General features: G+C 41.1%; 1 protein-coding gene across 1 annotated transcript in view; it reads right to left on the minus strand.

Moving 5' to 3' along the window:
* S6KL (ribosomal protein S6 kinase like) overlaps nucleotides 1-14,285 on the minus strand; it is a 208,766-nt gene that overhangs the window by 186,282 nt on the left and 8,199 nt on the right. Inside the window, exons 4-7 of the mRNA XM_083123413.1 lie at nucleotides 13,666-13,767; nucleotides 12,123-12,246; nucleotides 8,639-8,746; nucleotides 5,213-5,371 (exon numbers count right to left, since the gene is read on the minus strand). Coding sequence (XP_082979539.1) covers nucleotides 5,213-5,371; nucleotides 8,639-8,746; nucleotides 12,123-12,246; nucleotides 13,666-13,767 — 493 coding nt within the window. The remainder of the gene's footprint in view (nucleotides 1-5,212; nucleotides 5,372-8,638; nucleotides 8,747-12,122; nucleotides 12,247-13,665; nucleotides 13,768-14,285) is intronic.

The following is a 14,285-nucleotide window of genomic DNA, read 5'->3' on the forward strand; positions in this document are numbered from 1 at the left end:
CACAGATTTGACAGATGAGGGTGTATATGAGGTTGGAGGAGTGGCAGGTGCCCTTTGGATGAAGGGTGAATTCGCCAGCTGCGGTCGGGATCTGGAGGGTGGGGGAAGTGATGAGTATGGGGCAGGTCTTGCACCTGGGTTTCTTGCACTTGTGGGCTGGGGGGTGGTGGGATGGGAGCGGTGGGTGTATTATGGACCAAGATGTTCTTGAGGTTGGGGGGGGGTCGGGTTGGAAGATGACCCTAGGTTTGTCCCAAAAGATGTCTCTGGTGTCGGGTTCACTGTGGAGGATGGGAAGGAGGACGTGGATGGTATATTTAATTTTCGGGAGGTGAGGGTGGTATTGGATAATCAGAGCGGGAGGGTTGGTTTTGGGTTGTATGGCACAGGCGTGGGACGTGACCCTGGTTATTTGTTTGTTGATGAGGGTGATGGGTAGCTCCGATTGATTAGGGCTTGGTGCAGAAGTAGGTTGTAGTGGTCTCCCACGATGTGGATATCCACATCTAGGAAAGTCAATTGGTCAACCTCGAAATATCAAACTTTTCTTCAATCATGGTAAGTGTTTACTGTCTCCTTCACCATTTTTGTTTATCTGCGCTTCTGGCACTCTTCCTCATTCTATCCCATATATATATATATATATATATATATATATATATATATATATATATATATATAAATACAAATAATGAAGGAGACAGTAAACACTTACCACACGAATAGAAATAATTCAATATTTCGCGATCTGAGTCGCATTTTCAAGAAGGTAGATAAAAAATCGACGACACTGTGAGTAGAGGCACAGGATACTGACCGTAGCGTCTCTACGGTCAGTGTTGCCAGAAACAGTTGAAAGGAAACACGAAATACTTTAGCCAGTGTTTACTGTAAGGTGGGTGGGTAGTTTCGGGGAGGAGAGGAAAGAGTTACTGGTTGGCTAGGTTGAGTCCGGGGGGTATAGTGGCGTGCATGCCTGCTATATAGGCCCTTTCCCATCGCCTGCGGAAAGATGTGTCAGAGCGGGGGGGTAAAAGGTGGATGATGGCAACACGGAAGCAGTTATTGAAGGTGGTGTTATGGCTGTTGGTGTGGATGGCAACTGTGAAATCGGAGTTTTGGGTGGAGGAAAGGTGATTATTTATCCTTAGATTCACGGGGGTGGAGGTTTCGCCTAGGTAGAAGTTGCCGCAGATTTGACAGATGAGGGTGTAAATTAGATTGGATGAGTGGCAGGTGCCCTTAGGGTGAAGGGTGAACTCGCCTGCCGCTGTAGGGATCAGGAGGGTGGGGGAGGTGATGAGTATGGGGCAGGTCTTGCATCTGGGTTTGTTGCACCTGTGGGCTGGGGGAAGGGGTGCGGAAGGGGTGGGGGTGTTTCGGACCAAGATGTTTTGGAGGTTGGGGGGGGGGCGAAGGAAGAGGATCCTAGGTTTTTCCCGAAAGATGTCTCTGGTCTCGGGATCACTGTGCAGGATGGGGAGGAAGGAGTGGAGGGTATGTCTGATTTTCGTAATGTGAGGGTGGTATTGGGTGACCAGAGTTGGAGGGTTGGTTTTGGGTTGTTTGGTGCGGTTGTGGGAGTTAGCTCTAGTGATTTGTTTGTTGATGAGGGTGGAGGGGTAGCCACGGTTGGTTAGGGCTTGGTGCAGGCGTAGGTTGTAGTTTTGGCGGGATGAGGGGGATGAGTTGAGGCGCTGGCCTCTGAGGGCAAGGGAAAATGGGATGGCTTTTTTGGTGTGGTAGGGGTGTGAGCTGGAGTAGTGGAGATACTGGAGGTGGTTGGTTGGTTTGATATGTATGGATGTTTCCAAGTGGTCTCCCGCAATGTGGATGTCCACATCGAGGAAGGTCACTTGGTCTTTGGAGTGGAACCAGGTGAATTTGAGGGTGGTGAACTCATTTAGTCGGTTTAGGAATGTTGTGAGGGAGGGTTCGCCATGTGTCCAGAGGAGAAAAATGTCATCAATGAATCTTAGCCAGAGGAGTGGTTTCAGTTGCTGGGAGTCAAGGAATTCCTGTTCCAGCCTGCCCATGAACAGGTTGGCATAAGAGGGGGCCATGCGGGTACCCATAGCTGTGCCACGTATCTGCAGGTAATGTTGGTCACCGAAGCAGAAGTTGTTGCAGGTAAGTACAAGGTTGGCTAGTTGTATCAGGAAGTGAGTGCTGGGATTGTGGGGTTTGGGTCGGCTGTTAAGGAATGATTCCGTGGCACGGAGGCCATGGGCATGGGGAATATTTGTGTAAAGGGATGTGACATCAACTGTTGTGAGGATGGTGTTGGGTGGTAGGGATGGTAAGTTTTGGATGATGTTGAGGAAGTGGTTGGTGTCACGGAGGTAGGAGGGCAGGGCTTGGACGAGGGGTTGGAGGTGAGAGTCTAGAAAGGCTGATGTGCGTTCAGTGGGTGAATTGTAGCTGGACACAATGGGTCTCCCGGGGTTGTTAGGTTTGTGAATTTTCGGGAGGAGGTAGAAAGTGGGGGTGCGGGGGTTGTCAGGTATGAGTGAGGAGATGGTGGAATTGGATAGGCCTTCAGGGGGTCCTCGGGAGAGGACAAAATCCCGAATTTTGTCTAGGTGTGTGGTAGATGAATCAACCGTGGTGGGCTTGTAGGTCGACCTTCTCCCCAGCCTCCACCCCTAACAATTTCCGGCTATTATTTGACATACAAACTTTCGCCCGCAGACTTAGGTGGACATACTTTTGGGCCAAGAATCCCCCCTCCAAAGCTAATCCGTCTGACATACATCCCAGTCTCCCCCAATTCTGCCCCCCTTTCCCCCCATGATCCCCCCTCCCTTCCCAACAACCACCCCCTCGAAAGATACATCACCTCTGTTGTCAACAATGTTTCCGACAGTACATACCTCCAAAACCCCTCTTCCCACCACTATCTAACCCCAGCCCAGCACCAAGCCCTCCGGTCCCTCCGCAACAACCCAGACATCAAAATCGTCCCCGCTGATAAAGGGTCCACCACAGTAGTCATGAACTCCTCTGACTACGTGGCGGAAGCCTCCCGTCAACTCTCTGATTCATCGACCTACAAGCCCACCACGGTTGATTCATCTACCACACACCTAGACAAAACTCGGGATTTTGTCCTCTCCCGAGGACCCCCTGAAGGCCTATCCAATTCCACCATCTCCTCACTCATACCTGACAACCCCCGCACCCCCACTTTCTACCTCCTCCCGAAAATTCACAAACCTAACAACCCCGGGAGACCCATTGTGTCCAGCTACAATTCACCCACTGAACGCACATCAGCCTTTCTAGACTCTCACCTCCAACCCCTCGTCCAAGCCCTGCCCTCCTACCTCCGTGACACCAACCACTTCCTCAACATCATCCAAAACTTACCATCCCTACCACCCAACACCATCCTCACAACAGTTGATGTCACATCCCTTTACACAAATATTCCCCATGCCCATGGCCTCCGTGCCACGGAATCATTCCTTAACAGCCGACCCAAACCCCACAATCCCAGCACTCACTTCCTGATACAACTAGCCAACCTTGTACTTACCTGCAACAACTTCTGCTTCGGTGACCAACATTACCTGCAGATACGTGGCACAGCTATGGGTACCCGCATGGCCCCCTCTTATGCCAACCTGTTCATGGGCAGGCTGGAACAGGAATTCCTTGACTCCCAGCAACTGAAACCACTCCTCTGGCTAAGATTCATTGATGACATTTTTCTCCTCTGGACACATGGCGAACCCTCCCTCACAACATTCCTAAACCGACTAAATGAGTTCACCACCCTCAAATTCACCTGGTTCCACTCCAAAGACCAAGTGACCTTCCTCGATGTGGACATCCACATTGCGGGAGACCACTTGGAAACATCCATACATATCAAACCAACCAACCACCTCCAGTATCTCCACTACTCCAGCTCACACCCCTACCACACCAAAAAAGCCATCCCATTTTCCCTTGCCCTCAGAGGCCAGCACCTCAACTCATCCCCCTCATCCCGCCAAAACTACAACCTACGCCTGCACCAAGCCCTAACCAACCGTGGCTACCCCTCCACCCTCATCAACAAACAAATCACTAGAGCTAACTCCCACAACCGCACCAAACAACCCAAAACCAACCCTCCAACTCTGGTCACCCAATACCACCCTCACATTACGAAAATCAGACATACCCTCCACTCCTTCCTCCCCATCCTGCACAGTGATCCCGAGACCAGAGACATCTTTCGGGAAAAACCTAGGGTCCTCTTCCTTCGCCCCCCCCCCCCAACCTCCAAAACATCTTGGTCCGAAACACCCCCACCCCTTCCGCACCCCTTCCCCCAGCCCACAGGTGCAACAAACCCAGATGCAAGACCTGCCCCATACTCATCACCTCCCCCACCCTCCTGATCCCTACAGCGGCAGGCGAGTTCACCCTTCACCCTAAGGGCACCTGCCACTCATCCAATCTAATTTACACCCTCATCTGTCAAATCTGCGGCAACTTCTACCTAGGCGAAACCTCCACCCCCGTGAATCTAAGGATAAATAATCACCGTTCCTCCACCCAAAACTCCGATTTCACAGTTGCCATCCACACCAACAGCCATAACACCACCTTCAATAACTGCTTCCGTGTTGCCATCATCCACCTTTTACCCCCCCGCTCTGACACATCTTTCCGCAGGCGATGGGAAAGGGCCTATATAGCAGGCATGCACGCCACTATACCCCCCGGACTCAACCTAGCCAACCAGTAACTCTTTCCTCTCCTCCCCGAAACTACCCACCCACCTTACAGTAAACACTGGCTAAAGTATTTCGTGTTTCCTTTCAACTGTTTCTGGCAACACTGACCGTAGAGACGCTACGGTCAGTATCCTGTGCCTCTACTCACAGTGTCGTCGATTTTTTATCTACCTTCTTGAAAATGCGACTCAGATCGCGAAATATTGAATTATTTCTATTCGTGTGGTAAGTGTTTACTGTCTCCTTCATTATTTGTATATATATATATGCCTTTCATGCTAAAATATATGCAACAAATTGCAATGTACTGCCGTGCAACTATGACAACAAATGCAGTGCAGTGTCAGCTGTGTTGATGCTAGCCTAACTTTCGTCATGTCTGTTGACTGAAATTAATAAAAAAAAAGTACACTAACAAAATGTTACAAATAAAAGCCATCACTACAAAAAGATAATTTTACATCATAATACCTGAAACTTACCCATATAAAGGATAGTGCCACAGATTGTTGTTGTCCTATGTCCATAGTTTAACCACTTCGAGAGTCCAAAGTCAATCATCTGTGCATGGCCCCACTGATCAAGTAACACATTTTCAAGCTTCAAGTCTCTATATATCACGCCAGCATTGTGAAGAAAATCTAATGAAAAAGACAAAAGTACTTTGAAATTTAAATTTCTAAAAATTACTTGGAAGTAACATGTAACTAATGATAAGGTCCACATCCTTACATAGCTTCTGACATATGTAAAAATGTGTGAGTATATTAAAATATGCAATAATATTTTTCATACTAGTGTTTCCTTCATTCCTGTGCTATTTTTCTTAGGCTTGAGTGATTTCTCAGAAAAATCATTTAAGACCCAACTTGAATCGTTGTCCTGTAGTCACTATTCCCAGAATCACCAAGAATTATTTGGGAAATGTGCCACTAGTGAAGAATAAAGTATACATGGAACCTTTATTTTGCCACTGTGGTGGGTTTGTGTCAGAAAAAAATAAAATTACCGTTCTTTAGAGAAATCATATTCAGAGGGTTTGTTCCACAACCTAGTTATATGTACAGTTCTCAATGAAAACCAGAGAAATTGTGTAATAAATTATTTTAAATAAAAATATGTACTCAAAATTAAACATATGCAACATCCCTCAAAGCAGGTAAAAGTTTGTAACTGAAACTCCTGTATATCATTCCTAACAGTGTAATTCGCTAACAATTGTAATGTTTGCTTGGCTACATAAAATAATATAACCTGTGGTGCAACAGCCCGTGAGGTCCAGGGCCTACATACCGACTGCTGCCCTCACTCCCACCTGCCAAGGGCGATCATCCAACTAGTTATGGGGTGACGTGTGGTCAGCACGACAGACCCCCAGTTGTTGCTGTAGGTTTCTATGACCGGGTTACGGTTCCCAATTTCCTCACAATGGTGGGTGGCCACCTGTACCATACACAGGGCAAAATCTCAGAAGAAAAGTTGATAGCTTCCCCCAGGAGACTTGAACCTGCGCCCAAGGCATGATGCCTTATAGCACATTGCTATGGTGCAGGATGCTTGGCTACATACAACGGAAAAAAAATGTAATTTCATAAAAATCTGGGCCTACTGATGACATATTCACTAACTACACATGAAAAAAAAGATGATATTTATTTGGTCTAGGAATTAATTCATGCGGTTGTTACGCACACATTGAAGCTGTAGTTCAAACACAAAATACATAAATACCTTAAGAAAAATATTGTCCACCGCGAGCCACCACTTTCGCCCATCTGTCAGGCAAGTTACGGATTCCGTGGCGAAAGAAGTCCTCATCCTTTGAAGCGATCCAGTCAGAGACCCATTTTTCAATATCTTCTGAAGAAGTGAACCGCTGTCCAATCAAATCGTTATTCATGCAATCGAACAAGTAGTAGTCCAAAGGAGCAACATCTGGTGAATACGGCGGCTGGGGTAAAACTTTCCATCCGACATTTTCTAAATAGGTTTTGACCAATTTTGCGACATGTGGGCGAGCGTTATCATGTTGAAAAATAAGTTGATCATGTCTGTTCTCCCATTCTGGTCGTTTCCTGGCCAGAGCTTGCTTCAAACGCATTAATTGTCGTCGATAACATTCTCCATTAATAGTTTCACCCGGTTGCAGCAGCTCATAGTACACCACACCTTTCATATCCCACCATATGCACAGCATAACCTTTGCACAGTGAATATCTCGTTTCGGTTGTGATGGACCTGGTTCACCTGGCTTCACCCAGGCCTTTTTTCGTTTCGGGTTCTCGTAATGGATCCATTTCTCATCGCCAGTAACAATGCGATGCAAAAACCCCTTTCTTTTCTGTCTTTGAAGCAGCAATTTGCAAATGGTTTTTCGTCTTTCAATTCATGTGGAACCCAATGTGACATCTTTTGAATCATTCCCATGGCTTTGAGGCGTTTGGAAACTTGGTCTTCCAGGCCGAAATCACCACTTCTAAACCGTGCAAACCACTTCTGACATGTTCGCTCAGCTAGCACATGGTCACCATACACTTCCACCAAAATACGATGACTTTCGGTAGAACTTTTCTGCATGTTAAAGTAATGAAGCAGAACACCCCGCAAAAACATTTTATCTGGCACGAACTGCACCATGTTCAGTTGACTACAAAATGCTGTTGTTGACGCGTCAATCAACTGCCCTATACTACGAACGATGCGCGCTGACAGGAGTTTTCAACGCATGTGGATACACGGAACTGTGGGACGATACGCTCGTTACGCCATCTCTTGTCCAGGCGCATGAATTAATTCCTAGACCAATTACAAAAAATTGATAAAAATATTTATCTACAAATGAAGCCAGTCAGAAGTGGCCTTTCCACTATGTAATTAAATATATTCTTTCAAGAATTGGTGGATGAGGTGAACCTATCATTCGATGTGCACTTTAACTCACTCAAGCATATGGAATCGCTATACGGCCTGCATTTCTCTCAAGATTGTTCCACATTTGTGGAGCACGACTGGCTCAACAAATGTAGTCACGGAACAAATCATGAAAACTTATTGTGGCAATTTGTGTTCTGTGAAAACCACACTTTGAGAAATATGTGATTATTTCGGTGTGTATAAGCACCTGACAGAGAAAACAAAGATCAAACGATTTGATGCTGCTGGATTATTTGCTTTTGGGCCACGTGAAAAGTGAGGTGTATGCTAACCACTGATGAGCTCAGATGAGATTTGACAATTCATTGACAAGATTGAGCCACAGTTATGTGAAAATGCCATCAGAAATCTAGATAAAGCTGACATTGTGCCACAGGAGCCATGACAACCATTTGTCCGATATTGCCTTTCATATCTAATTGTAATTGATCATATTATATGTCACTAAAAAGATATTCACAGTCTTCTTACTGTAGTTCCTATTGAAACTCTATGTATATTACAGTGGACTCTCTTTAATTCGAAGTACTAGGTAATTTGAACGAAAGTTTATTCCCCTTGAAACCATCTTTAATGATATGATGTTTTTGATAATTCAAACTTTTTCATGTTCGCTTGGAGTTTCAATTAAAAGAGTCCACTGCAATTGTATTAAAATTATGAAAATGTTGGTTAAAATAGATTTCTGGTCGAAAATCACAGCTCTCAAGTGTAATTCCTGTCTCTGTCATTGTTAAAATGGCAGAACTGTATAACATGTAACACAATCAATATAATTCTCCTCAATGTTCAATCTTCAAGTTCAAGCTTTCCAGAATACAGATCATCAGGGTGGTTCTAGGAAACAACATTTTCGAAAATTTTGTTATGGAAATCTCAAGATTCAAAGAAGACATAATATCTCCAATTGTGTAACCCACGGAAACATGTAAGAAAAGCATTATTGTTATTACAGTAATAGTATTTCTGCTTACCAAGAGCCAAAGCAAGTTCAGCTACATAAATCCTAACAATGTCTTCTGGAAATGACCCGTGTTGCTGCCAGAGCTTCAGCAATTCTCCACAAGGAATATATTGGCTTACTGTAAGAACAGGTGAATACAATTCATTAAAATCAATTCTAGCACTGGCCCTATGGATTTTGGATGGACCAATTTTGCAAGTAAGCACGACAAAAGACCAGTCTTAGATTATATGTAATCCCAGTCACCCAATTTTGAAAAAAAATGGAAAATATGCAAAATTTTAGAAAATCGTAATTTTTAGGTAATTTTGAAAAAATTGGACATCCCCTGCAGGAGTTCTAATTTTCACATGTTGTGAAAAAGTTTTTCTTGTTTTCATTATTACAAGTAAAAGTAAAACTCATCAGCAAAAATTGGAGGTTGAAGAATAATAACCATTTATAACTTGTTTAATAGTTTTTCTTGTATTGCTTGCATGATAGAATTATTTTCCTGTAGTTTACGGTTATTACAAGCATAAGAAAACAGTTTTTTCTTTGTGACGTTTCAGGAGAACACACGCTCCTTTCATCAGACATTTATTTTCATTTTGACTAAAGATACAGTTATAACAATGGTTAGTAATTTTTAAACAAAAAGAATCTGTTATATAATGGATGTTGTCAATGTTACATTGTTGTAATATAGCAACTTAACTGTGAAAAAAGCAGTCTATTTTATTTTTATTTTAGATTTTTTTTTTTTTTTTTTTTTTAAAATTATGAATCCCAAATATCATCAGGTAATTCAAATTCATCATTGTTTTCACAAATTCTCTTGATGTTTTCTGTTACATTAAATTTTAAAGATGGTGAGGTAAATGAGGTAAAGAAAGTAATTGAAAGCAGTATCACGATACCAAGAGAAATGAAGAAAAAACTCATTGTCAAAAATTCAACCCTGCCGATTGCCTTTGGACTACCAAAAACTCACAAACCGGGAACTCCAATACGACCCATCATTGCAACTTTCACACATCCTACATACAAACTATCCAAATACAGTAGAGCGTCGATTATCCGAAGTAATTGGGGGACATGGGTGTTCGGAAAACTGGTTTGTTCGGATAATCGAACTGTACATGTTTATTTGCCAAAAAGAAGTACTGTACAGTAAATTTATTCATAAAAACAGGCATCTCTTTAAGTATGTATTACAAAGTAACGTACAAAGGCAACTTTAGTAGGAATATATAGTATGTGGTACAGTTTATTAAACAAAAATATGTACATATTACATACGCATTTTGCATGAACAATACACACAGTACACAAAATTAACGTTTAAAAAAATCCTTTATTTTGGTCTGTCTAAGCAAGCCTACACGCTTACGAGCAGCTAAGTCACGTACTTTTTTCATTACAGATATCTGAAAGTGAGCGAGTACACAGTTCGGTTAAGCGGTCGTTCGGTTGACCGACGTTCGGATAATCGACGCTCTACTGTATTTAGTTGAAAGACTTGCTATAATTAAACAACAAACACCATTCAGTGTTAAAAATGCATATGAAGTGAAACAGAAACTAAAAAATATTGTTTGGAATAGTGAGTATCGTATTGCAAGTTTTGATGTTGAAAATTTATATCCTAGTGTCCCAATAGAAGGTGCCACAGATGCATTACACAGATGGCTTATTGAGATGAAGGTTAACCCAGTAGAATCATGGGAAATGGTTCGATGGTTTACTGTATGTGCAAATTACAATTACTTTATATTTGATGGCAAAATCTATCAGCAAAGTAATGGTCTATCAATGGGAAACCCAGTATCCGGAATCATCTCCAGCATTTTCCTTCATTACATAGAATCTCCAATTGTTAATGCGATAGGTGCGGATATCAAACTCTACATCAGATATGTAGATGATGTGCTAATTATTGCTAAAAATGAGAACACCATCATGGACGTATTTAAATCGTTAAATGAATCAGATCGTCGCATAAAATTCACTTGCAAACCCATGAATAACAATGTAATTTCTTTCCTTGATCTGCAAATTAAGACAACTGACTCAACAATTCAAACATCAGTCCATAGAAAAAAATTAGCGGGGGAAAAATACATCCATGCCAAATCAGAACATTCGCGTATAACAATGGATAACATATTTTTAAATTTTTTCCTGAGAGCACAAAGACTATGTTCTAATAATGAGGATATCAAAAATGAAGAAGAAAGGCTCTTTAATATAGCAAAAGAAAATGGCTTTCACACTAACAGAATAAACCAAATCAAAAAACAAGTTGCAAGAAAACTAAAGGAAAAGAGAAATACAGACAAAGATGAAAAATCTGTTGAAAAGAAATTTGTGTGCATTCCATTCCACAAGGGATTCTCACATAAAATTGCAAAAATTTTTGGAAGTTTTAATTTCAAAATTGTTTTTAAATCACCAAGAAGTTTGGAATGTACATTTAATGAATTCAAAATGAGAAACTCGCTACCAGATGTGGAAACCACAGGAATATATAATATAAGTTGTTCATGTTCAAAAGATTATGTGGGACAAACAGCAAGGAAAATGGCAATAAGATGGCACGAACATGATTTGGACATTATAAATCTAAACCCAAGAACAGGTTTGTCAACTCATATCATCGAAGAGAAGCATTTGATTAAAAAGAGAAGGGTTTTAAAAAGATTAACGGGAAACACAGAGTTGAATGTCTGGGAAGCCTCGTTCATTGCAGAAGAACACTGGAATAAATTAAATAATGAAAATGGTAACATAGATCCAGTGTGGAGTTTTCTTTTTCACAAATGGAGTAAGCCACCATCTTTAAAATTTAATGTAACAGAAAACATCAAGAGACTTTGTGAAAACAATGATGAATTTGAATTACCTGATGATATTTGGGATTCATAATTAAAAAAAAAAAAAAAAAAATTAAAATAAAAATAAAATAGACTGTTTTTTTCACAGTTAAGTTGCTACATTACAACAATGTAACATTGACAACATCCATTATATAACAGATTCTTTTTGTTTAAAATTACTAACCATTGTTATAACTGTATCTTTAGTCAAAATGAAAATAAATGTCTGATGAAAGGAGCGTGTGTTCTCCTGAAACGTCACAAAGAAAAAACTGTTTTCTTATGCTTGTAATAACCGTAAACTACAGGAAAATAATTCATTTATAACTTACATAATTTCTGGAGGGGAAAAGATCCAACATTTTCAAAATGCTTTTGCTATAAATAGTAACAATAAATATAGTGTTTGCACCGCCCCCTTCCTGGAGATAGATATTCAAAACCACAAGTGGTCATAACAGAGGGAGGTATCCCCCCCCCCCTACAAATACCATTCTATGTGTTGTCACAAGGCTGAACCTATGCTTTAAATAAAAGTCAATTCAGATAATTGAGAGTAGTGGCAACATTAGGTGATGTAAGCCTGCAGACAATGTGGGGGAAACAGCAGAGCCAGATAAGTTTGACAAGACTTACCAATAAAAAGCTTTTTTCGGCTTTGCCAAAAGAATGGACAATGGACGATGAATGGATGATGGCCGCACATGGACTGGATTCTCACTTCGTCTTTCACTTGTTGAACTGCATTATCTGATATCACCTGAAATGTGATATTTAAGAATGACCAATGTTCTTAACCTTACACAAGACAATCATGGAACAGGGTTCACATTCATTTTGCAAAGTCAAATGCCCTGACTCTTTTACAAATTTTGCAATAATTTTTCCACACTGCTCTCTTTATACTGTAACATCATGTCTTCCTTCAACTTGAAGTGCTAATCAAACCAAGTGTATTCAACATGGTTGAAAATAAGTTAGAAAAGATAAAACAAAAGAACTAGGAGGCCTCCCCGATGGCGGCACATAGTGGTTCAAAATGCTGATTAATATTAGTGTCTACGTATTCCACTCCAATTATATGAAAAGTAAATTCCAACTCATATTGACACCACATGTATCAGCCAATACTGATACATCGGTATCGATATTCTATCAGACTTTTCACACAAAATATTCACAAATATAACCCAATAAGAAGGAATAGGTGGAATAGTTTTCAGTTTCCAATACTGGTACTCGAAAAGAATAATGATAATTAATTAAATTAATTAAAAGACTAGGTAGGGAAGTGACAGGAAAGTAAAAATCAGTGTACGTACTCATATTATGCAGCACCATAACATGGAAGTTTACTCATGCTGAGATTTGGTTATGTAAAATTAGTTGGGGATTCACCAATATATGAATACAAAATACACCAACCGAGCAATAAAATGTCAAAAATTCTGTTCACATGATTAATTTTCAGTTTCCTGAAAGGTCCTCATAATGTCAATAGTGAACTGCATATACAAAGGAGAGCGGCAAAACTGTTTCTAGCATGAAGCAAACTGAGCCTCCATGCAGTGCAAATAAGCTGGCTAAAGTACCAAAGCACCACAAGAGCATGTGTAAATTGCAGCATAAATCCTCTACAATAACAAACTATCATAACTATGTATCAATATTTTCTTCCTACTTTTTAAAATATTTAAATATTATTCCAAATATTACACTGGAGTAAGAAAGATGCATTTCTTAATTCTACATTCCATTTGGCTCATTGAAAGACAGTATATTTCCGATGCGCAAGCTAGAGTTTGCTCACTAACCTATTAGCAAGCTGGGATGTACTATTGACTACCAATATCAGCAACCCCATAACTGATGAAGAGGATTTCTCTGGATATCAACCAGGTGATTTCGGGGTAGGCTTCCAAGCTTTCGAGGGCTAACATCACTCTCATCTTCAGGGACTGAAGCTTGGAAGCTCGGAAGCCTATCGAGAAATCACCTGGTTGATATCCAGAGAAAACCTCTTCATCACTCGCCACCAGGAGGAAAGCTTCAATAATTAATTCTATAACTACTTAATGCCTCTCCCTTGTATTATGAACAATTTGGCTTCTACTCTAAAGTATGGTGTCATATTGCTATTGTGTAAACTTCTTTAAAAATGTGTTCCAAACAAACCTACCTGAGATTTCGACAACACCTTCATTGCATATTCATCTTTGGTGTCCTTCTTCATCACCCTGTACACTCTTCCAAAGGCACCCTTGGAGATTGTGTTTATCACCTGCAGATGGATTCAGATATTATATAAAAACTAAACCCATAGAAATGACCAATATACAAGGGCTACTCTGAAAACAACTTCTGACACGAAAAACACGGAGAAAAAATTGTTATATACAATACTTTCCTTAGTCAGAACTTAGATTCTGGCACTTGTCACACAGTAGAGCAAGCTCTTGACACATTAAAGAATGGTGTCACTACAGTGTTCAGTCAGTCGTTCAAGTATAAAAATGAAATTGTTAAAAATTGGAAACTTTTTTGTATGTGCTTTCAGTGCTTAAAGTCAGTGCTTGCAGTGGAAATTCATGGCTGGTGGATGCTTTGTCAAGCTTAGGGATAAGTGGGGCATGCTTGTGTGGATCAACATGGAGACAATGCAGTAGGTGGGAGGATGCCTATGCAACTTATTGTTGCTGGGTCATGCTTAATGAGAATTTTCTTAACTCGGGCAATAGCAACTTCCACGCACCCCTCTTAATTTGGAGCACTGCTTCATGTGTTTATGGCAACCATTAG

Source organism: Lepisma saccharinum, chromosome 6, assembly GCF_977018435.1.
Source record: "Lepisma saccharinum chromosome 6, izLepSacc3.1, whole genome shotgun sequence".
Classification (NCBI taxonomy): domain Eukaryota; kingdom Metazoa; phylum Arthropoda; class Insecta; order Zygentoma; family Lepismatidae; genus Lepisma; species Lepisma saccharinum.